This window comes from Podarcis filfolensis (genome assembly GCF_964270895.1).
Source record: "Podarcis filfolensis genome assembly, chromosome: 1".
Taxonomy (NCBI): Eukaryota; Metazoa; Chordata; class Lepidosauria; order Squamata; family Lacertidae; genus Podarcis; species Podarcis filfolensis.
The window spans coordinates 118,337,273-118,362,018 of NC_139604.1; the positions used below are offsets into that span (position 1 = coordinate 118,337,273).

Below are 24,746 nucleotides of genomic sequence, written 5' to 3' on the forward strand. Positions count from 1 at the left end.
TAGGGACCTTCTCAGCCATCCTCTCTGGCCCTTAAGCACCCAAAGCTTGAACCTTCTTTGGACAGTGCACACAGGTACAGTCATACCTCATGTTACGTTTGCTTCATGTTACGTTCTTTCAGGTTACGTCCCGCAGCGACCCGGAAGTACCAAAAAGTGTTACTTCCGGGTTTTGCCGCTTGCGCATGCGCCCAAGCGCCAAATCACACCACGCACCTGCGCAGGTCGTGCTCTTTTCATGTTGCGAAAGGGTCTCTGGAACGGCTCCCATTCGCAACCAGAGGTACCACTGTATATGCCAAGTACAGCAAACTTGCAACTTATGCTGGAGTTACATTCTGCAGACTGCATGTAATCATAACACATTGGGTGCAATGTGGGGCGGGAATTGCCAAAGTATTTTTTCCTGAACCTCTGCCCCATTTTTAATTTTTTTTTTGCCAAGCCAGATGAAGGACCCTGTATGAGAGATAGGGAAGGGGAGATCTCCCAGGATGAGAGGCTGAGGGAAGAATGGGATGCTCCCAGGTGAGAGCTGCGAGGGTACCCTTTTTCTGTATGGGATACAAGTTAAGATATTTGTATTCTTCTAACCAGTGCTTTTTTCTGGGGGGACACATACCCCTAAACATTTTGTGAAGTTTGGCCACACTGAGGGGCTGTATTTCAATATGAGTAGGAAAATGAGAGTACCCCTAAACAACTGTTAAGGGGGGGGAAGCACTACGTCTATCTCCTTTTTTAATTTCTGCTTTAGATTAGGTTGTTTTTTATTGTATTGTGAAGTTAAACTGTATTTTTTAAAATAATAATAATTATGCCAAGCGCAGAAAGCTGAATGCGCACAAGTTAAATGCACATAAATTGTGGGCTTACTATTCTAAAAACTTACTGAACTCCCTCCACGATGCTGAGTGCTTTGCTACTGCTTCAGTTGTTTAGTGGTAGGTATGGCCGAATATTTCAATTTCAGTTTCTCTGTTGCCCTTTGTTCCAGACTTAATTTTGGAAAGTTTGCCTTTAAAAGCAGACTGAATCGACTTTGTCTCCCTCCACTTACCCAGTGCTAAAGGCTCCTCTGTGCCAGAAGGCTCCCCTGTACCAGAAGTACATGCTAATAACTGTACCAGATGTAACTGAAGGTCAGATAACAAGATGTGCTAGGAAGCAATGAGACTGAACAAAATGTCCACCACAACAGGGCTCATTGTGTTGCATTGAGAACTAGGCTGGCTCTTTGAACTATGGAAAAGCTTTGAGTCATGTCAAAGGGCTGTGCTTATTTTACACAAGGGCTTTCTGCATCCTTGTTGGAATATAATGTGTCTAGCCACCTTAGGACAAATTTTCTCCACCCCCAAATCTGTGCCTTTTTTAAAAAAAACAAACAACTAAACTTGCCATCCACCTTAGCTCCAATTTCAAATAAGCAGTAAAGACAATATTTGGAGATCAAGTCAAATGTCCAATTTATTATTATTTTTTTATAACTTGAAACTGGAACAGTTGTTTTGAACGAGCGTACAAATGAAATGGTAGACACATGCTGAACTCAACAATGTGACAAGTGGGGTGGGATGGGGGAGAGGTCAGGAGTCTTGTACAGAGAATAAAAGGAACAATAAATATTTCACTAAGTGATATTGAAATGACCTCCTGCCATCTCAACATTTTACCCATAATAAAAAAAAAGTGCTCCTATCTTTCTTTCTTTCCTTTCTTTTTTTTTTTAATGGAGCACAAATACCAAGCAATAATAAATAGTTCCAAACTTGTAGTAAAAGACAAAACCTCCAAGTAAACAATGAAAGCTCATACAATAAGTAATAGAAAAAGGTAATAAAAATAGTTTGCCTTGCCAGTACAAATGCAAACAACTGAAATCAACGTTACTTTGCTTTGCAGTTCTAAAATACAAAGAGCACCATAAAATGAGTTTGCCTGTGAAAAACAAAAACAAAAAACACCCTTGGACTGTATTTAATCAGGACTAGGATGAAATGCTGAAGGGCACGACTCCATTTTGAACGTCCACATTCTAAAAAAAAAGGAGGGCCGTTGCTCCAGAAATGCTCTTTGTGCATTGATTTTAAGTGGAGCAGGGGTGTGCTGCATGGGATAATTGTGACTTAACACTGTTAACATTGCTGATATTAGCAGTGTAAAAAATAATCACGACAGAAGAGATACCCGTGGCATGTCGGCCATATTGTGCTCACGGCCTTGTGAAGCAGGGATTCTTAAAAGCAGGGAGGAGGAGGAGGAGGTGGGGTCACCGTGGTTTCACGAAACACAATGTTTGTGCTTGTATGTTGGTTTCTCATCGATTCAAGACACATAATAAGACAGCTGCTGGTGGTTTAAATCTGAGTTCATCCAGGATGAAAGGTGTCGTGCTCACAGTGGCAAAATGAAATCTGAATTCACTTCGCTGTGGATTTAGTTTCGGAGAAAGCAAGGCACCTAGGGATATATATATATAAAATACCCTATGCCTGGTTTTCACCAAAAATATCTCTGAAGAATACTCCAGGATGTACTCCAGAGTACGGGAAGGGGTGTGCGTGTTGTAGGATACTATGAAATATTTCTGTAAGAAGATGGCTTTTCCAGGTTCTCTGGTGTTCATATATAAGGTTGCTCCACAACAAGGTCTTAGCGTAACCTTATCCCTAATTCTGAAGAACTGGAAGGAGGAATGGCTAGGCCAGTTCTACAACCCAACGCGCCCTTGGCATTGTGATGGCTCTGTGACTTCGTATCACGTGTTCCCCCCTTTCCCCCCACTGCCATTTCTTCACACACTGCTAATGGCTCCTCACGTTTGCTTTCCCTTACCTTAAAATAGTCTAGCACGGTGCCTTGCCCCGCCCCCCCCCCATTTATTTTTTTAAAAAACTGAAACAGCAGAAACAAAATAAAGATTAAAAAATAACGCTCAACTCATGGCATAATCCTAATTATTGGGACTTAACAAAGCAATCCTAAGGAGGAGTGTTTGTCAACCTAAAGGCACAGAATTTCATCCCAGTCCTTCAGATATTTAAGAAATTTATGGAATGTACAATTAGGAGTCAACAGCAACGAAAGCAGACAAAAGAGCAGACTGGCAAAACCTGTACATGGTCCTGTTCTGACAGGGATTGGGGCGTGGAGACGGAAGGTGGGATAGAAGTGGGATGTGCCCAGGCCAAATTTTTCACTCCGACCCAATTCACAGTTGCACCAACAGAGTGTTTGGTCTCCCTTCCTTCCCCCTACCTCTTTTCAAACCGCTTCAGATGAAGGCTATGAAGAGGTGGTAATGGATGGGTGCCCTGATCTGGCAAGGGCCCTGGGATCAGGCCCCACACCCTTGCAGGATCAATTGGGCGAAGGTCCAGATGCACATTGCCCTGGCAGATAGTTGGTGCAGTGAGGATTAACAGTGCCTATCCAGTGATGGTGGGTACCCTGACTGCAAACATGCCCCTTCATCCCATGGTAGGTGCCAGTGATGTCAAAACCAGTAGCACCGGGTATCTTAAGCACACACACCGTGCCGTTTTATGGACTGGGGCCGGAAAGTCTATGTGTGCCAGGCAAAAGCCGCTTCCCCGACTCTAAAAAAAAAAGCGGGGGGCATCTGTGGAATGTTACGTCAAACATCTTCACAAAAACTGAGTTTCATTTAACAATAACAGGCAACAGCCAGCCATCCTAGTTCAACTCTACCTGGAAAGGCCTTGATACAAGGGGTCCAGGCAGTTTCAAAGTCATTAACTGCCCTGTATGAACAGTGCTTCTTCCTTTCTTTTCTGTTCTTTTCTTTTTTTGTAGGCCATTTCTGACAGAAAAAAAATACATATACATACACACAACTAAAACTGCAAACAGAACAACTCATAAACGAAACAAAACCTGACACCCCGCCCCTTCCGAAGAGAAAAAAAGGAACCCCAAAAACCACATAATTAAAAATAATAATTGTTTTGTTTCTTTTACTCAACAGGTCGTTAAACAACCCTTTTATTTTTATTTTTTTCCTTCTTCTGTACAATAAGGTCTTGACATACAATTATTATTTATTTTTTTTGCACTATTTTATCCTGCCAAATTAAAAAAATATATTATGGCAGCCTGTTTGTTTGTTTTTATTTTTATTTCCAAATTCACTAACAAAAAAGTACATTAAATCCCTTTAAAAGGACAAGCGTACAGTTAAAAAATTACAAGTTCCAGTAAAAATACAGCAAGTGCCTACATTATATGAATTAACCAATATCAATATCCATTCCAGAAGAGGGGGATATAGGGGCAGGGGAGGGGGGGGGAGAGAGATAAAAATAGGTACAGGTCAGAAATGTGATTTTTTTTTTTAATCTGCAAAGCAATAACAATATTAAGCACTTTTTTCCTACATACTTTTTCTACATGGTGTAGCAGTCACCTTTTAATCCCCAAATACAAGTTTCTATACATTTTTTTTCTTGAAATAAAAATTCAACACCCAAGGCAGAAAAAAAATTACTAAAACTCAGACTTTACAGTTACAGTGACAAGAACAAATTTATAGACCCACCATTTAAATTTTACTGCAACATTTTCAAGGAAAAAAGAGAAAAGTTTTTTTTTTCTTTCTGGTTTTGTAAAATGCCCAGGCATTCTCCATTATTACAAATACTGGTCCACTTTTACAGTAATCAAGAAATTTTAATATATATAATATATACTAAAACCCCGTCACCAAAAGAAAACAATATACACATGGCCATTGTGGCATTTTTAATAACCTATTAAGCAAACTTTGAAAAAAAGAAGAAGAGAGATTGCTCAAACACACATACACACAATTTTTTTTTACCCTTGTATGTATTCAATACTGTAAACGTATTTTAAGACAGAGTGCACTAAATTTAACTTTTAAAAAAATTAGCCGTTGTTCCTGAATTTTTTTTCATTCAATGATAACAACTTGCAATTTGTGTCATTTGAGTTTTAATTCAGCAGTAAATCATTTCCATTCCATTTCCTAAGCAGCGTTGTCCTGAAAAAAAAGAGAGAGGCTGAGAACAATTCAGCAAATTGATGTCCGAAGTTGTGCTGGATATACATCTTCATTTGATTGGGTCTTATGGCATTTTCATGTCCACTATCTTCAACCAGGATTTATTTATTTTTTTTAAAGTAAATGTGGCTCTTTTGTTTTGTTTTGTTTTAACCCTAAAAGAACGTACTTTTCTTGTTCTACCGTTTTTTTTTAAAAGTCTTTTCATTTCACAAAAATGTTTGCATTTGTCTCAAGAGACTCAAATAGGAAGATCAGTTTTCAAGGCACTCACATCAAATTGAATGGCAGTAGAAAAACTGTCCAATAAGTTATTATTATTTTCTTTATAGTGCCAGTATTGTGAATGCCACGCTTAGCAACACTGACACTTAATCTCAGATGTCCCCCTTAATAGTTTCACCCACCTCTGGGCCAAGCAAAGACAAAGCTGTTGTAATTTCTTGTTCAGAAGCCGCTGGTTTTGAATGCGAACAAAAAGCTTTAAAGTGCGGGTCAACAGAATCAAAATGCGTAACTTTTACATTGTCCACTATCTTGACAGACTAAATCAGGGGAATCCAAATTATACCCTAGAAAACCTCCCTAGGTCAAGTAGGATGGGGATATATATATATATGGGTCTACCCAATGCACAAAAGAAAGATGGGCAATTTGGATGAGGGCACCTATTCTGATCTGGGATATTAAAAGAAAAAGAAAGTTTATGAGGCATATGGACACATGTGGTGGAATGCTCACATGAGAGAGATGCATACGGAAGCCAAAAGCCCACAAAGTGTCCCATTATTCCACAGCCCTGTCAAACAACACAACACCAAGTAAAGAAAAATGCAACTTAGATTCTGCGGTCAAGGCAACGTACAAAATCTGACTTGTGAGGAGGTAAAAGGCATAAAGGAGGCTGGGTCTCCTCTGGTAGCTGTCTATCTTCCCGGGATAGCCAGACTTGAAAATGATTTTTAAAAAACAGAAGAACAGAGCAGAGCAGAGCAGGTTATTTAACATTTTTGCCTAAATGGGTTCCTACTCTTTCAACCAAACAAATGCACCAAGCTGTAGGTCTATAGGTGCCTTCCTCTTGACCTCATTGTCCCCATCAAGGAATTAATCTAATCATTTGCCTTAAGAAAGTTCAGAATGAAAAGGCTGAGCCAAGAGCTTCAAATAGGACTGATCTGGCACCTTCAGTAACTTCCAAAGGGCTTTTAGTGTTCCCAGTGAGGGTCCTTATTTTCTGTTCTATGTGAGATATTACATACTGGAATATGAGATTTAGCGTAAACAAAGCACATCCAGTAACCTAAACGAAGTACAATGTGTGACTGGAGTTTAAGAATGTGGGCAAATTGGTTTACAATTATGGATCCTTCCCCAGTCCTAAATTACTCAAAAATCTATCCAAAGAAAAATTGGACGTCACGGCTTTTAATTTAGTTTTTATAATTCAATGAATAATGGAGGTGTTTTTTTAAAAAACAAAACAAAACCAGAAACAAAACAAACCTGCTTTATGGAACTCAAATCGTGCACTTCCAAATATAGAGAGTTTTTAATTTACGCACCTTTTTATTTCAGTACCCTTTTAAAGGTTGCAACCCTCAAAACCTTGACTATAGAGACGCCTCGTCAATACTTACACGTTACTTTAATGGCACTATTCTAAAAGGGAGCATTTGGCCTATTTACTTTACAATAACATAATTGTGCATTATACGAGACAATATTTTCATTTCCCTGGCAAAATGCCTCGCAGTCTAGGCTAGCACTCGGCTCTTGAATAACAGCTGTAACTATAACTGTTGCTTTTTGCTAGAGAGCACAGTTTATACAGAAGTCTTAGGCAAAAGCCAGGAAGGAAACCACTGTGTAAGGAAACCACTGTGAAGTAAGCAAATCGTATTTGTACAATATTGCACAAATTGGTGTCATGGGGTGCGCAAATATGCAGGAGTGTGTGTGTGTGTGTGTGTGTGTGTTTTATTCAGATCCCAGTCTTAAGTGCAGATATTCCTTAGAAGCATTTCCATAATTGTGGTGAGCAACCTTGTGTATTTGTCTCTGTGTGGTATACTGAATGTGAAACAGAGTGTACAAGTGGTGATTCACCAAGTGAACTTGACCCAGGAGCCCATGGATTGCGGGAGGTCTGGTGCGAAAGAACTGCCATCTTCAGACAACAGTGGTGGACCACTGGAAGTAGCTGGTGGTCTGCACTGGGCTTGCCTTTAGAAACAGTACGGCAACCATGGGAGCGTTATACTACTTGAATATTGAATATTTCTTGAATATTGGATGCGTCAAAATTAGGGAACAGGTACTCTAATTTTTAAATCAGCTGTCATTTTAAAGACAAACGCATGTAAAAGATTAGCCCTATTCGGAAGTTATCATCCACATGGCTGTGACCGTGGGGAGGGAACAGAATGGGGCCATCTCCCATCCCCATTAGGTCTCTGCCTCTCTATATCCATGTGCTGGGATATGTCTGTACAGGGGATCCTGCACCACATGCCGCGACTGTCCCATGTTTTAGAACTCAAGATGATCAGGTGAAACTGGGTTTGTAGAATATGCTCACGTCTAAATATATTTCCCCAGTTTATAGATGGCGGAGAAGTGATTCAGCCAGCAGGGGACATGATGATCGGGGCAGCAAGTTCGGCCCTCTTATTTCTATCTCCACATTACAATCATGGGGGTGGGGGTGGTTATTGGATTGTTGTTGTTTTTATTTTGATTATGTACTTTGTGGTTTTCTATTCTGATTTTATTCTGTGAACCACCCTGAGACCTGTGGGTGGTATATCAATTCAATAAATAGTAAAATAATAACATGGAACATGAGTAATGTAAATGTAATGTAAACCCACGAGTTGCTCAAAGAAATATTGGGAGTCGGGTGTCGCCATGGTGCTGGGAACTGTTTTCAGGAAGATTGTAGCCCAGGGGGCTAAAATACCTGGTATCTGGAATAGGGAAGGAGTTTCCATCAGGTCCCAATGACCAACAAGCCTAGGGAAGTATATAGCTTGGCTCACTTAGCTGAGTCATCTGGAGCTATCTGCTCTTCAAGAATCACTTCCATTTACTTACTGCTTAATGGGGCACTGGGGTGTGGATTTTATGGGTTGCTTGGGATGGGCTTATGTGTGGCTGGTCCCGCCTTGTGGTGGGAATTTGGACCCGACATCATTATTTTAAACTGGGTTTCTATAATCCTGTTGATGTAGAAACTTGAGTCTTGTGGCACCTTGAAGCCAAACATATATCTTACATTAGAATCTCAGTTGTTTTGCTACAACAGACAAAATATGGCCGGAACTCTCCGTAGGGGTCAGCTTGTTAAAAGTTTATTATTTTGCTCGCTAGCTAAGCAGTCGGCATCCAACAGAGGGAGACAAGGAAGGACGCAAGGGTTAAGATGTTGTTACTCTTCCTTACCAAAGGCTGTTGGGAGTAAACTGGGACTCTTTCAAGTTCACACAGCGAAAGTTCTTATGCAAGTTTATGTGCCCTGCTTAATGTGTGTCAACAAGGATTAACATCTCCCATTGTTGTATAATTGCCTAATGTGACGGGTAATTGCCTGATGTGATAGATAATACACCCTGAGAAAACTGATCATATGACAATATGTCAACCTTTAATCAATGAATTGGTTGGATTAACCCCCCCTTAAATATATGTGCAGTGCAGGTCTAATTCAGAAATAAGTCACTGCCTTCAATGAGGCTTACTCCCAGGTAAGTGTTCCTACAGTTGCGACCAGGAAAAAAGCAGTGGAGAGCACTTCTAAATAGAAAAGGGGGGAAAGGCTGCCCGTATTAGAAAATGTCGTCCCTCAAGCTCAGCATGGTCTATAAAGACTGGCAACAGCTCTCCAGGGCTTCAGACAAGCCCTCTCTTGAGACACCAGGGATTGAACCTGGAACTTTTTGCATGCAAAGCATACAGAGGAGGGAATACCACTTCTAATGGGCACCCGCTGTGATGCATCTATGTACCACCAAAAAAAATCATGGGCTTTCTTCTTCAGAGCAACTGTTTTAGCCATATGAAGAAGCATGCAGGTTTCATGTGATTCATCGGGTACCGTAATTTGATTCACCAGTCCTAATCAAAACAATTACGTTAGCCATAGCATGTGCGCACGCACGACCCTGCGTTCACACACATGCCCACACGTGTGCACTTACTACACAAACTGAGGTTCAGTATGAAACCACGTTTGCAGTGAGTGCAGTCCTAACTGTGTCTACACAGAAGTAGGTCCTGCTGAGTTCAGTGGGGCTTGCTCCCAGCTAACATGGGGTTAGGGTTGCAAACCCAGTCCCCCCAAAGGGGCACTGGTGTATTTGCTACAGAATGGTCCGTTGCAGCCATTATCATGTATTCAGGTCGTCAAGTGGTAACTTCAATTATTGTGTGCGTAAAGTTTAAGGCCAGACTAGCACGTGACATGGGGCGGGAAGGACTACAAGCAAGGTTCCTTTTCTTTCTCCATGCTTGCTAAAATTTGCACATGCTGCTAGCTGTCAGGGCTCTTGCATTCCCTTTATGTAATGAAGTTAAAGAAGATGACAGAAAGGTGAAAGTAAGTCATTAGTAAATGGAACAAATTCCATATTAATAATGCACAACTCTTGCTATTGCTCTTATAAATATAGCTGCCTTTAAGGGAGGTGGGTACAAATTTGCCTATTTCATTTTAGCTTTCATAACTTCTACTGTGGAAGTCTGGGATTTTATTTTTTTTACAAAAAAATGTAAAGGCCTCTATTTTTAGTGGCATCACCAGTGCTACATATTAGATCCAAATCCAAAAGAAAGTGCTACAATTTTTAAGATTGTTATCCGCGGTTCTATTTTATATTTCCTAATTTTCAAATGATTTCCTTTTTCTTTCTTTCTCAAAGAAAAGCGGGGGGTGGGGGTGGCTAAAAAATAATAGAGAGAGAAGAAAACTATTATTTAAAATGCTGGCTTCTTCACAAGAAATTACACATGCTTAGCATAAGATTCAACAAAGCAGCGGCCCTATAAAATTATAATTTAAATTGATATGCATCTCCCCCTGTAATGCAAATAATCTCAGGTTACTAGTGGGGAAAATTAGAATGGGATACTCAACAAAATTTTAAAGGAAATCTAAAACAGGAGGGGAAAGTATTAAAAAAATAATACCTGCACATGCCAAAAAAAAATTAAAAAATACAAAATAACCCAATAAATACAGAAATTATTGCACAGTTAAAAGGCTTCACAATTTTTACTGCCTTAACCAATCCTCAGGTTTAATAGAACTTTGTAGACACAGGTTATATTTAAGTGCCAAATTCTGGCACCTGCCATAGTTATGCTAAATTATGTATATGGAGGCAAGTTAGGTCAGCTTTTCTCAGTTGGCAATAGTTAAAACTGTACAATTTAAATGTTACCTAGACCCCTGATTTTTATTTTTTTTAAAACCCAGCGGGGGCCTTAGCTTCTTTCTGCCTGCTCAATTTTGACATCATTTGTCAGCAAGTGTTCGCCATGCCACTTTTTCATGTGTTTCTCCAGGGTGCTGTAAACACTGAAGGGCATCTGACAAATGTCGCAGCGGTAGACCTCCTTCCCTATCTGGCCATGTGTTTTCATATGACGCGTCAGCTTACTGCTCTGGGCGCATGCATAGTTGCAGAGCTCACATTTGTAAGGCCGCTCTCCCGTGTGGCTCCGCCGATGCACCGTTAAGTTACTGCAGTTCTTAAAGACCTTGCCACAGTACTCGCACGTGTCGCTCCGCCGTCCTTCCTTGGAACTGGGTCGGCCGGGGCCAGGTCCGCTGATGTGGGGCGTGCTGCCTCCGCTCGCCGTCCCGCTGCGCCCTGAGAGACCGCCGTCCAGCATATCCCCGGGAGGGGTGGAGAAACGCAGGCTTCCGTTCTCGGAGGAATGCTCAGAAGAGGTGGCAAAGGGGGATTGTCGGGAGTCTGTGAACCCAAGAAATGGATCTTTCATGAAGTGCCTCGACGCTGCATACCCCACCAGCCACTGCGAGTAAACATTTTCAGAAGGTATTATTGTTGCTGGTGGCAAGTCCAAATCTTTCTCTATCTTTATCCTTTTCGAGGAGTTGTTTAAACTGGGGCTTGTGATTGGGGTGGGCTTGCGAGGGAACAGGCCAGGGAAAGGTTCTCCAGGACCAAAGTTCCTCCCGTTGACTGTCCCCTCCTCAGTACGGTCAAGTTCTCCAGCTACCGAGTCTTCGTCACCGGTGTCTCTCTGGCAAAGGTCTCGGGGGCAGAGGTCTCGCTGGTCAGAGGACCTCTTCATGAAGCTGCTCCTTTTCTGCTTCTCAGCCAACATGTCGCTGTATTGCTGGATGGTACCAAGGCTAACATTCTCTATCACTTTCCCTAGGACGAGGGATTTTTCATCTGGCAGCGATTTGGAACCGTTCTCTCGGTTACGGCTCAGCTCCGAGTCCATGCTGAAGCTGGACTCGGGCCTACTTTCGTTTTCCAGCTCTTCTTCCTCCTCCTCCTCTTCTTCCTCTTCTTCATTGTCGTGGCCTAGAGAAGGATCGCTCTCGTTCCTGAAGTCTGCCTCACTAGACTTTAGTCCCTCCCCAGTGAGCTCACTTGTGCCGGGCTCAGGGGAGCTTGTGGCGGACAATCCGTCATCCGACCTCCCTGTCATGGACCCAGCTTTGTGCATATGCGTTTTCATATGGCGTTTTAGCTTGCTAGCTTGAGAACAGGCATGGTCGCAGAGCTGGCATTTGTAGGGCTTCTCTCCTGTGTGGCTGCGCCGGTGGACGATGAGATTGCTCTGGAACTTGAACGTTTTCCCGCAAAATTCACAGGACTTGCTCTTAGCCTGAGGCTGGGGAGGCGTAGTGCTGCTCGGGGGCATCGGCGGCAATGGCGGGGTGCTCAAAAAAGGAGATTTAGGGCTTGGCTGGAAAGGATTCAACAAGCGATGCATAGGGTTGTTGCGGTTGGGAGAAACTGGCGGAGGGGTGGAGTTGTTCCCTGCCAGTTCTCGAAGCCTTCTGGAGAAATCCATCGCTGGCGACTCAATTGCCATGGGGTTTAAACGCATGACTCTGTCAAAGGCACTGGGATGCTGGGCAACTAACCCCATTTCTTCGGCACTAAGGCGATGCGGATCCAGGTGATGGCGAGGCGGCGGGCTGAAGAGGGGAGGCGTGTTGGGGAGCCGGCCTTCGCCAAAGCCAGGGTGATCGCGCAGGATGGGACCTGTCATTCGCAAGAGACTAAAAGGGTTGTTGTCACCAAGGAAATTCATCAGCGGGGACTGTGCAACAGTCTCGGGTCCCAGAGGAGGAGGGATGGTGATGCGTGGAGTAAGGGAGCTGTTTGAAGGGCTTGTTTCCAGGTAGATGCGGAATCCATGTGTGTTCTGGGCATGCTGAAGCAAGAACCAAGCGCTGTTAAAAGGGTGCTTGCATGTTGTGCAAATATAGCTTGAAGGCTCATCTTTACCTATAGAAGGGAAAGAGAGAGAGAGAGAGAGAGAGAGAGAGAGAGAGAGAGAGAGAGAGAGAGAGAGAGATCAGTATTATAACACAGACAACTTCTAAGCAAAAAATATTTCCAGTTATAATGTGTCATTTCTGTTTCTATTTCTGTTTCCTAATACGAAAAGGAAAATGCATGTTTACGTCGTATCCCTAATCTGTTTACGGTATAGCAAACAAAAAAGTTATGGCTTGCTGCTGGGGTAAGACATGTCTGTTCCACTTGCAGGAGAAGAGTCCCTACTTCGCTCAAAAAATATTCATTCAGATCTCTGCTCAACCGTGAAGCGGACTGGGTGACTTTGGGCATAACCTACCTCACAGGTTTGTTGGGAGGATTAAAGGGTGGGAGGAAAATCACAAATCCTACAGCTCCTTAGAGGAGAGGTGAAATTTCAAGGGCGGGGGGGAGATGCAAAAATTAAGTGGAGGTGCCTTTTGTGATATTGAAGAATGAGGAACAATTAACAGCTTAATAAACGGAAGCTACCCATTCCTAGTTAGACGTGTTAGCATTTTCTATTTCATTCCCTGTTAGCGCACCAGAACCAAAATAGCCTCAAAGCAATCAAGTTTACCCTCAAACATAAGCTCATTGGTTAAATATGTGTGCCCTTCTGTTTAAGATAATATGCTTCTTCAGTGCTATTTTTCTAGAAAATGTTCTGCATGTCCGAAGCCCCTAAATTCAATCCTTGGCATCTCCAGGCAGTTGAGGGCTCCAGCTAAAACATTGGTGAACCACTGCCAATCGATTTAGTGACCTAGGTGGGGCTAATGAGCCAAGCTGATATAAGGCAGTTCCTTATGTGCCCGGGATTTTACCAGGAACACCCCTAAGTAGGTTTCAAATGCCTATCTCCTGTATTCTAATCCAGCCTTATTTTCATCGACAACAGTGGTGTTAGAATCACATCTAAGCTTTTAAAAAAATGCACCCTGTGAAGAAACCATCCTGCTTCTGTGTTTATCGAAAGCCCTGAACACGTCAGAAGATAAATAATTGTCTAATTATGAAAACCCATAATAACAGTTGGATGTAGTTGTTAACAGACACCGGAGCCATATTTGAACTGGGTTATATACAGAAGTACTCAAACCGTGTCATTTAATACAAAAAAAGTTTGAACTTTTGACTCTCTTGTTTGCCTTCCTAATCTACTGTTGCTTTGTCTTCTCAGCTAGTGAATAAATGTTTAAAAACACATTCCTTCTTCAGAATTGTAAAAAAAGAAAAAAAGGAAAAAAAGAGAGGCAGGTGTGGGCAAGTTACAGCTCAGCACTCAATTATTTTGCTATCAAAAAATAAATAAAAAATCCATCCCTGGATACACAAAGCAAAACGTTTTATCATCACCTTAAATAGGAACACTTCCATAAAACCTGGCAAATTCCTAGATATAGATACATTCCAGACTTTTAAAAATGTCACATTCAGCTTTTTAACAGCAGCTATCTGTTTTACACAGGAAAACTATGGCAGCTGATTTCTGGGTGCTGTGCCGGAAAATGAATGTATTCTCACAGCAAGGCTATTGACGAAATTGTTATTTAAAAAAAAAACAAAAGTCTGACCCTTATTACAGCCCAGAACAATTAACTCTACTGCTTTGAGATGGTCCAGACTGGCTCAGTGAGAAACAGGAAAAGGATTCTGCAAAACGCATGCCTCTAAATATGGTACCATTCTCTAGGAATTGCCCAATATGGAGAGTGGGGTGGGGATGTCCTGTCCAAATTTCCTTTATTTTGAAACTATCGCTGTTCTCTTATCACAAGTCAAGGTTCCTGCTACCATGCTCTGTTAGTTGCTAGCAGCATGGAAACAAAAAGGAGCAGAAGACTTTGTGCAGGACGTTTCAAAGGCACCACAAGGGCTTGTTACCTGTCACCTGCCACTCCTATTTCTGGCTCTTTTTCAACAGTGCTTATGACTTGCAGCCCACTTTTGGCACTGGCAGTGGCAGAAGCAGTGGTTTCTTCTTGTTGCGGCAATCCGCTATAGCAATCTCTACCAGCCTGTATCCATTCCTTCCTGTTTGGCCTTGGCAATAGCAGAAGCCATGATGGGACAAGAGAATCTTCTCCCTTTTTCTTCACTTGTGTCCTGTTAGAGCAGCGGTTCTCAACCTGTGGGTCCCCAGATGTTGTTGGACTACAACTCCCATCATCCCTGAGCTCTGGCCTTGCTAGCTAGGGATGATGGGAGTTGTAGTCCAACAACATTTGGGGACCTAACCGCTGTGTTAGAGCATGTGCAAAAAAACCCCCCACAGATGTGCCCATCACCAACCCCAATGGACACTGGGCAGATGGCCAAGCACGCTGGTGCTTGCCCTGGGTATGATAAGAGAGCATGAATGAATGGGAATGAGGGCATTTGCGTGCCTGAATCAACATCTCATGCCGTTTAAGGGAGAAAATGCCCTACAGACATGCCCCAAGCCAACACAGAGAAGACAAATCTGAATTCCTACTCCCTAATTATAGTAGTCCCGATTGGCAGAGATAGGGCCTTTAGAGCTGTTTGAATGCCTTGTGTATTCTCTGCAAAGAGCTAGAAGGAAACAAGTATTATGTAGATATCGGCACGTAGGGATGATTTCCCCGAGTCCCATTGAAATCACCAAAATTAATGGTATCTGCACATTGTACATAAACAATTAGTCGGGACAAAGCCTAAGTATTGGGGAAGAGGGAGAGAGACATTCATTAGTCAATCAACAGAGAAGCTAGGCAAACCCCATAGGATGCACAGATCTTGGGGAACACTAGTCCCTAAGAGTAAATAAAGTAAGTTATAAGCTGGAGCAATATAGACTTTAGAGCAAGTCCAGTGTCAATGAGCCATTAGTCACACTTTAGGAAAAACTTGCTTCCCCGCTCTAAGTGATGGGATTTAAGATTCATGGAGAAAATATGACATTCTCACCCAACCCTAACCCAAAATCTTGCTGTAGGGCAATTTGCTGTATGGCTTTGGTTGCTGCTGCTTCCAAACACTAAATGTTGCTCCATAAGAAAAAGACATACAACCAGAAGCATTCTAGCAGAAATCCCTAACAATTTTATAGACCATGATCCTACAGAGAAATGTCCTTTACTATCAACTTAGCAACTGAGGCATTTGGCAGGCAGAAGAAGTTGTTTTATGTCAGCTCTGAAGATTATTCAACAGTCAGTGCTCCCATTAGTACTTCCAATAGTTATTTTTTTTTCTTTCTTTCTCAAGAATGAATGTGACAAAAAGAAGTCTAGACCTTTAATGTTTCTTAAACAACACTATACGTAGTATAGAATGTGACAGAAATCACTGAGGCAGGCTAAAATATATAGCATATTCTGTCAAAAGCTTTTTTTTTAACAATATGTTTTACCTCAACTCACCCTTGAATGGACTTTAATAAAACCCTTTTAAAAAAAAAGTGTGATCTAATAGAAACCAAAGAGCAGAATCTTACAAGGTCATATAGCTTCACATTAAAGACTGTTTGGCACCCTTTACCTCCATTTTATAAACACTAATTAATTGACTGATTTCCCACAGCTGACTGGGTCTTCCTTCTTTAAAGTCACAGAGTGAATTCTCTATTTATCTGTTTTCTCTCAGTGTTCCCAGAAACTGGTTTGCCTAATAACAGAGTTCCCCCTTCCTCGCACACCCCTTCTGCATTTGCCAGGAAAGAGGTTTACCTCAGGAAAGAGATTTACCTCAGGAAAAGCAGATAGATAAAACAGTATGTTGTGGGCTGATCTGAAGACCAAGGTCAGTCTAATGGATGGTTTAAAAATAAAATTAAAAACATAGCCTTAAAATGGCAGCTGGCTAGCCACTGGCATTTGTTTCATACAGCTGAGAAGCTTTGGTTTTTGGTGGTAGTGGTGTTTTTTTAAAAATAATAATAATACTAATAGTAATAATTTGCATTTTTTTTAAAAAATCACCTCTGTGAAATGCAAGTGAAAGAATGAATCCATTTTACTTCTGCTTTCTTATTCCCGTTCAAAACCAGCTTATTAGTGTGTATTACTGGCATAAGATACTGATATGACAAGTTATCGGTCATAACAGTAGCAGCTCTTCCCTTTGTTTTTCTTTCATTTCTCTTTCATGCCCCTAAACTCTTCTGTTCGGCAGCCCCCTGTTCACAATGGCAAAATTGACTGCAGGCTACTCAGCTCTGACAGATTCACTTATTTTTTTTCTTCTTCTTCCTCCCCTGCTTCAGTTTCACAGCCCTCAAAGGCTCTCCCTAGACTCTCCTTTATTATTTTTTTCATACTTACAGAAAATAAAAAAATAAAATGTTCATTTCCATATTATCACTTCATGGTTATCTTGCCTCGAAGTTGCCCTGAGCAGTGTGGATGCTCACTTTTAAGAACAGAACAATGTCAAAAAGTCTTTGAAGATCCACTCCGAACATTTTTATATGCTAAAACTTGCTAAGTATTTTAAAAATGCCCAGGAACGGTCAAATAGTGCTATAAAGTGATCCTTATAGTTAATAAAGCAGAGTGCCTATTCTTGGCGGGGGGGACCCTACTTTGGTGTGAGTGTCCTCAATGTGGCTTTGCACATTACACATTACTGGGGGGAAAGATAAAGTCCTCACTGGGCAGATTGGGGTTTCTCTTCCACATCCCTCTGAGCATGTTTTTCTCCCTAGGGATGTTTTTCATAATTTTGCAAATCTTGGGGTTCCCCGAATCCTGTTCATACCTCCGTCTTATGTGTAGAAGGTGCCATTTTGGTTATATAAGGATCCACACTTATAGAATTTCTTTAGTACATGGAACTAAATGTACTTCTAATACAGAATGAGCTTTAGTTCATGGGGTGGTCCCTGTGTTAGTCTGAAGTGGAAGGTTGAGCTCCTGACGGAACAGCCAACTTCAAGCATTATCACCATGGGAGAGATGGGCGAGTTTTCCTTTTAACTTGCTACAGTACAAAGATGTGAAAGTGGGACTCTTGAGTCACGCTGGCTTCCTCCCCTTGCCCTCTTTGCTTTGCGTTACGTCCAATGCTCTCAGTCCTTCTGGGGTGGTGGTGTCTGACTAAATTACATCTACAGAATACTGAACTACAGTTGCACTGCTATGCAGCCTTATCTTTTTACAGCAATTTTTTTTTTTTTTTGCAGTTATACAATAAACTTGTGTCATTATCCTTGACTGACTATTCTTGAATGGCTCTTCTCTACCCCCTTCCTCATCCGCAGAACTCTATCACCTGAAGGAGCGTCTCCACCCCCATTGTTCTGCCCGGACCCTGAGGTCCAGCACCGAGGGCCTTCTGGCAGTTCCCTCACTGCGAGAAGCAAAGCTACAGGGAACCAGGCAGAGGGCCTTCTCGGTAGTGGCACCCGCCCTGTGGAACGCCCTCCCATCAGATGTCAAAGAGATAAACAACTACCTGACATTCAGAAGACACTGTTCAGGGAAGTTTTTAATGTGTGACATTTTGATGTATTTTTAATCTTTGTTGGAAGCCGCCCCGAGTAGACGGGGTACAAATAATAAATTATTGTTATTACACACTGTGTGCACGAGCTGTGATGTAAGGTTCACCGAGGACTCTACAGTGGTTATTTCTCTCGAGATCCTGAATTCACAAGGCCTCTAGACGTCATAGTGGGTGGAGAATGTGGCTGGAGAACCGAGTTTGTCTCCAAGAAGGGGCAGCATGGGGGTAGATTAGCTAACAGATTCTAACTCCTAGTCAGCCACTTGGAGACGCACTTAAGAAGCATATGCAAAGCCCTCTTGGGTGAGACTATCTGTTTCCTACAGTGGCCAAGCAGGTGTTTATTAAGTAGGGCATGAGCTCAAGAGCCTTCACCCAACCACCTTTGAGCAGGAACCAGAGCCCTGCTACCATTCCCCCAAGTGGTTGGCTGGGAAGCTGCATATATACGATACGATAATCTTTATTGTCATTGTCCCATACAGAACAACGAAACTGGGGGGGGGGGGGAATCTACATAAGACATTCAAAACCAACAAGCCTGCTATCCCAGCTATCCCAACCTGGTTAGCCCCCTAAAAACTCTGATACCCCATTTTTAAAATACAATACAGTCCCATAGAGACTCCTTACACTGCGTTTAAAACCAAAATCGCATTTGGATAGAAACTGTTTCTCAGGCGGCTAGTCCTAGTCTTTATAACCCTGTACCTTCTTCCAGAAGGCAGAAGCTGAAAGAGATCATTTCCGGGGTGCGCAGCCATCAACCACACCATACACCCCTCTTGCCTCTGGGTTCCCAAGTGGGGTGAATCCCCTCAGGGACCACCAATTCCCCCACCTTTAGGTCTACCAGTAGACCACGCCACCCCTGTGGCTCCCAGCCACCCCCTGCCCCAAGGCTTTTGCCACCCAGTTCTGTTTTGGCGCATAACAAGCATCTAGCAAATGACTTCTAACAAACGAATCCAATTAAACAACGAGAGCCTTTCTTTGAGTATCCCATAGCTTAAACCTATGCGAATAATTATAGACTGTGCATTTGCTGAACCCACCTGCCTATTCTGAGGGTAGACTTATTCTGAAAACAAATAATCGTTCTCTCTCTTGCTCTGTGATGGGTGACATTATGTTCAAAGCGTGAATGCGCTTTAAAAAAAGGGGGGGCACAAAGCAAAGCAAAAGCGCAGTTGAAGTTAGTACTCCCACACAAGGAATGGTTTCTCACTGTGGCATTGTCCATGTTTGAAGCAGTTTTTGCACTGGGCACTCACCAGAGCAGCTAAGACAAATTCCATCCTCCAGAGTTTCTGCTGAGTCTTTTTTCTTTCTTTCACTGAGCAGTTACTGCTGGGTTTACTCTGACCTAGGTTTACCAGCTCCCTTACCTCCTCCTCTGCAAGGAGGCACACAGACATACTCGCCAGTCAAGTCCCTTTTTATACCGTCAGTAGTTAATGTCGATAGTTTATATTGCTTTTGTTTCAAAGGACTTTAAGGAAGAAGAGTGGCTCCCCATTTATTGGAATGCTCTCCCTAGGAAGATTCGCCTGACACCTTCATTAAACACCTTTAGGTGCCAGGAGAAAATATTCCTCTTCAACCAGGCCTTTGGCTGATTGACATCCGATGCCCTTTTAAATGTGTGTGGGGGGGGTGCGGTTGGGTTGGGGGGAATTATTGGTTTGCTGTTGTTCTTATTTTTTACTATGTGTTTTTGTGGTTTTTCTATTGTAAATTTAGGTTGTGCACCGCCCTGAGATCTGCGAATGATGGGCGGTATACAAATTTAATAAATAAATTAAAATAAAATAAAAAACATTACTCCTGGAGGGAGGGATTAGGGCAGGGGTCAGCAAACTTTTTCAGCAGAGGGCTGGTCAACTGCCCCTCAGACCTTGTGGGGAACCGGACTATATTTTGAAATAAAAATAAAAATGAATGGATTCCTATGCCCCACAAATAACCCAGAGATGCATTTTAAATAAAAGGGCACATTCTACTCATGTAAAAACACGCCGATTCCCGGCCCGTCTGCAGGCCGGACTTAGAAGGCGATTGGGCCGGATCCAGCCCCCGGGCCTTAGTTTGCGTACCCATGGATTAGGGCGGGGATATCCTTCCAATGGGCATACTCACTGCCTGTCTGCAGGAAGTGGAGGATTGACCATGCACTAACATGGGGGAGCAAGACACACTCACAAAGAAACGATGTCAGTATGGGATTGTTTTGTGCTTAAACTTCCTGTTGTCATGCTTAGAGAGATCAGCCCTTGAAAGCTAATCAGGGATTCACTGAAAGTTGCACTTCTTTGCAAATTATAGTGCATAGTGAGAAAGATGTTTCTTGGGAGCAGGGTGAGACGTATTATACCCAGATGAAGCAAAATATTCTGGAAATCATTCTTTAAGGGAGATTTGCTTTTGCTTTTATGTTGCAATAAGGAGCAATCTATCTACCTACCTATCTACCTACCTACCTACCTACCTATCTATCTATCATCTATCATCTTCTTCTTTGGCGATCCCTCGTAGCCGAGTAAGATTGTCTTCCATAAACACAGTTTTAACAATGAGTCTTTAAGTATATACCTACTAAACTTAATGGCCCTAACTTACTCATGAGCAAAACCATGCATAGGCTTGCACCTGCAAAGCCAGTTGCTTAATAACATAATGTTTGCCTTTCATTGGAGGCCAAAGGTTGAATTAACACCCAAAGTATTTTATATATCACTAGCTTTAACTCTTGTGTTTTAATTATGGGCCGCGGTGCATTTTGCTTTTCTTGTATATTTGTTCAGTTTTTCCCCCCTTTTATTTTATTTAACATTTTACTTACTTATTGCAAGCCATCTTGTAACTTTATGTTACAGGGCAGCACACAAATGGCTCTAATAAAGAATGAACTACATTCTTGTACTTTACCTAAACCATTTTCATCTGTAACAATACAGAGAAAGATAACAGAAGAAAGGAGTTAGTAGGTTTCACTGTCCTTAAGAGTTTTTTTTTAAAAAAAACCCCTCCAATTACCGCATGCACATTTAATTCTAATTTATGTAAATTAGCAATACGAAGAATTTAATGGCAGCTAGCAACAGGCATAGTTCCATTAGGGAGTGTACCATCCTGTTTCTGTCCATTTTCTCCCTGGGCCACCCTTAGAGGGAGCATCCCCCCAAAAAAACTTCCTTTAGCTCTCCTTCACAAAACACTGCATGTTCACTTTAAAAAGCTGCAACAGAGGCAATAAAAACATAAGGTATGTTTAATGGTGCTTCAGTGCAGCTTTAGAAATCCATGAAAATAGCAACTTGCAAGATTTAAAAGAGAGGGCATGTTTAGTATTAACACTCAGGAGCAGACATGTATCTGCCTCCTCTATAGCTACCTCTACTGCTTTTTCTCCACATAACGAGCATTTAAATAATTGCTCCCACTTACGTCTTTGTATTCTAATACCACCAATAATAGCAGTGTGGATGCTCAATAAAACACACACACCTTTAATTGAATTATTATTGAATTAAAACGCTTTAATTGAAAGCACTGGTTTTAACAAGCCTTTTCATAAGACCAGTTGATGATATGAAAAAGAAAAAGGAATTGAAGCCATGGGGGGGGGAAAGATTTCATGTTTCTCAAAGAAAAAAACTAGTGGAGAACTCGACATTTGACTGGCAATCTAGTTTAAGGCTATATCCCCACAAGGGATATGGAAACTGAACCTCTGATGTGCCAAAAACACTCCTGTGCTATACCAAACGGCAAAATGAATGAACCATTTCCTCTTTTTCAAGTGCCAGAAGTTTCTGAAGCAGAAAGCGTGAGCCACAAACCAGGTAAGAACACACACACACACACACAAATTTTTGGATGACTTTGGCTACTGTACGATAGCTAAGTGGATATGTTAAACGACTCACTGGTTAGCTACCATTAGGATTACAAGGTTGCAGACCATTGTTTTTCTCTCTTCCTTGAAATTTAACATAGAATTTACCTCGTGGTTTCAAATGTGGTCACGTTACAGCAGCTTCAGAGAAACAGCTCACTTAATCATAAGTAAGGCCTGCTTTCTCCTTAGGAAGCACCACTGTGGCATTCTATACCGAACAATTAAAATAAGGCAGGGAATTAACATAATTCATTAATCGCCTGATTTTGTGGCAGGAGAAAGATCTTTCTCTTGGTTTACTTGCTTGAGTCATCTAGAGCTATCTGCGCTGCAAGCAATTTTTTGTGTGCTGCACAACTTATCTGCTCTTGATCATGGTTTGCGGTCCAGTGAGAGTTTGGGAAGAGGGCCGATACGTACAGAACTGTCCTTGCAACAGGTTAGGCCAAATAAAAGCAGCAGTAAATAAAAGGAAGCAAAGACGAACTATCAGTCATGCGTTCCAAGAGTAAAGACGCAGTTGCAGCTGTTTTCCCCCAGTGGTATTGGCTGGTCAGAGGAGCCCTTGAGAAAGACACCCAACTTCAAGCGAGGCAAAAAAACGGGCTGCCTCCTACAGGAAGGGGAGGAGCCCACACCTGGGGGCGGGAGTGATGATGTTTTTCTTGACAACACCCATCTGGTGGTGCTCTGGTGCCCACTCAAAACATTACAAGCCAACAATATCACCAAGAGGAAGTCAACAAAACACGGTGTTACATTAGCACTGACAAAAGAACTTCAGAACCCCTAAATAAAGCATTATTTGACAGATGCAAGGTGAGGTGGCAAGGACAAGGGTGCTAGTGCATTATGGAATAGGCCTGCAACTCTGTGACCTGCCAAGCCAAATGCACCCTATTCCACCCCCACCCCCCACTGCCTAGCACTGCAAAAACAGTTGTCAACCACCTGGCAGATGATTGGTGGACTACATTAAGGTTGGGTGGCTCACAAGTTGCACAAGCTTGCTCTGGAAATGAAGTGGTATACAGGAAAGGATTTCGGGAAGAAGTGTAAGTTGTAACAGAAGAGGGCCTTCTCAGTAGTGGCACCCGCCCTGTGAAACGCCCTCCCATCAGATGTAAAGGAAATAAACAACTATCTGACTTTTAGAAGACATCTGAAGGTAGCCCTGTTTAGGGAAGTTTTTAATGTTTGAAGTGTTACTCTGTTTTTAATCTGTTGGGAGCTGCCCATAGTGGCTAGGGAAACCCAGCCGGATGGACGGGGTATGTATGTATGCATGTATGTATAAATAAATAAATATTATTACTACTACTATAGCTTAATGGGAACTAGAGAATGGAAGCTTGACTTGGGGTTGGGGGCAGGGGAAAGTTGTATATCCTGTACTCGCTAGAGGCATCTGCCCAGTCAATTTTGGAAACAGACATTTGACTGGATCTACCAGTGTTCACTCTTTAATGGTTTTACAAATGTGGAAGGAATATGAGATTGTAGTCAAAGAATGCAGCAAAGTGGGCAGCATAGCGGAAGAGATGAGCCCACAAAAGGTCATGAACATTTGGAGAACTTTATGAGAATAAACCAAGTCAGTGCATGTGTGAATTATGGGATATCTAGCACTGCAAGTATCCCTTCACAAAATATAGCTCTGGGTGTTTGCATGCCACAGTAAACAATTAATACATTACTGTGAATGCACGCAAGGCTCCCATTTTGCCCCTCTCCTCTAGTTGGCAGGAGTAGCCATGATCCCTAATATTAACATGCAAACCAAGGATCATGATGTTAAGCCATTTTTGTTCTTAGATCCCCACTTGTGGTTTGACTGAAATAATCTATGAACCCCAATTCAGATGTAATTCTAAGGCAAGGATTGTGGTTCATTGCTCCCACTGGCTAGAGGGGAGCAGCGTATAAGCAGAAATCTCCACAAGCATGACAAACCACAAACTATTGTTTTCTGTTAGATGCGAAATGAGACCTTTCATCCCAATGAGATGGAAAACACACAACTGGTAAATTATTTCATGCCCCATAGCTTACAACAGTTGGTATGCAGTCTAGACCAGAATTCTCTGCCTTGGATCACAAGAGGAGAATGAGCTAATAAGGGGACATTCCTAAGACAATGCAAGTGTTTCTTTTCATGGACTACAGTGGGCCATAGATTCAACCAACAACAGATAAGTCAAGACCAAATACTTGTACGTCTTTCCTTCTTTTAACAAACAGTGTAATCAAGTAAATTGTTTACTGCTCATGATGGAAAAATAGTGTTTCCATGAGATTAAGATACACATATCTCCAGTTTTCATTGTTAGTCCAGGTTGAGCCTTCTTCAGCCATTACCAGGAATGGATTGCATAGATATCAGGGACAACCTGAGAGGTAAGACATACTGAATATGATCAAATATATGTGCATTCGATCACAATCTGACCACAACTACGCCAGTGGGATGAAGCCATCCCACTAACCTCCATCCTCATCCTTCTCAAAGTTAACAGGTTGAGTTATGCCAGAATTCAAGAATTCACAAATAACAAATACCAACCGACACGCAATTAAGGGCTCATCAACACATTTGTAATAACACGCTTTGTTGATCAAAAATAATATGCCAACCCATCAGGAATGTCATTGGCAAATATTAAAATAGAGAGACAGCTGTACTAATAGCTAGCTCTGGAGACCAAGCCATTCACGACTGGGAGTTCAGTCACCCTCATGGCACCCAGCTATCCATCATGGGAAAATGTGTATGTCATTTAGACATTCTCTCAGCCAC

At 42.1% G+C, this 24,746-nt stretch overlaps 1 protein-coding gene across 11 annotated transcripts in view; it reads right to left on the bottom strand.

The window, feature by feature from the left end:
- Positions 1-1,444: 1,444 nt before the first annotated feature.
- The window catches only part of BCL11B (BCL11 transcription factor B), a 163,459-nt gene continuing 140,157 nt past the window's right edge, over positions 1,445-24,746 (bottom strand). For 9 of the 11 annotated variants that reach the window (XM_083612161.1, XM_083612160.1, XM_083612167.1 and 6 more), the window contains one exon: positions 1,445-12,543. In XM_083612161.1, the coding sequence (XP_083468287.1) occupies positions 10,532-12,543 (2,012 nt within the window). In that variant the 3' untranslated portion in view covers positions 1,445-10,531. The remainder of the gene's footprint in view (positions 12,544-24,746) is intronic. The other 2 variants (XM_083612165.1, XM_083612158.1) reach the window with 1 other exon arrangement.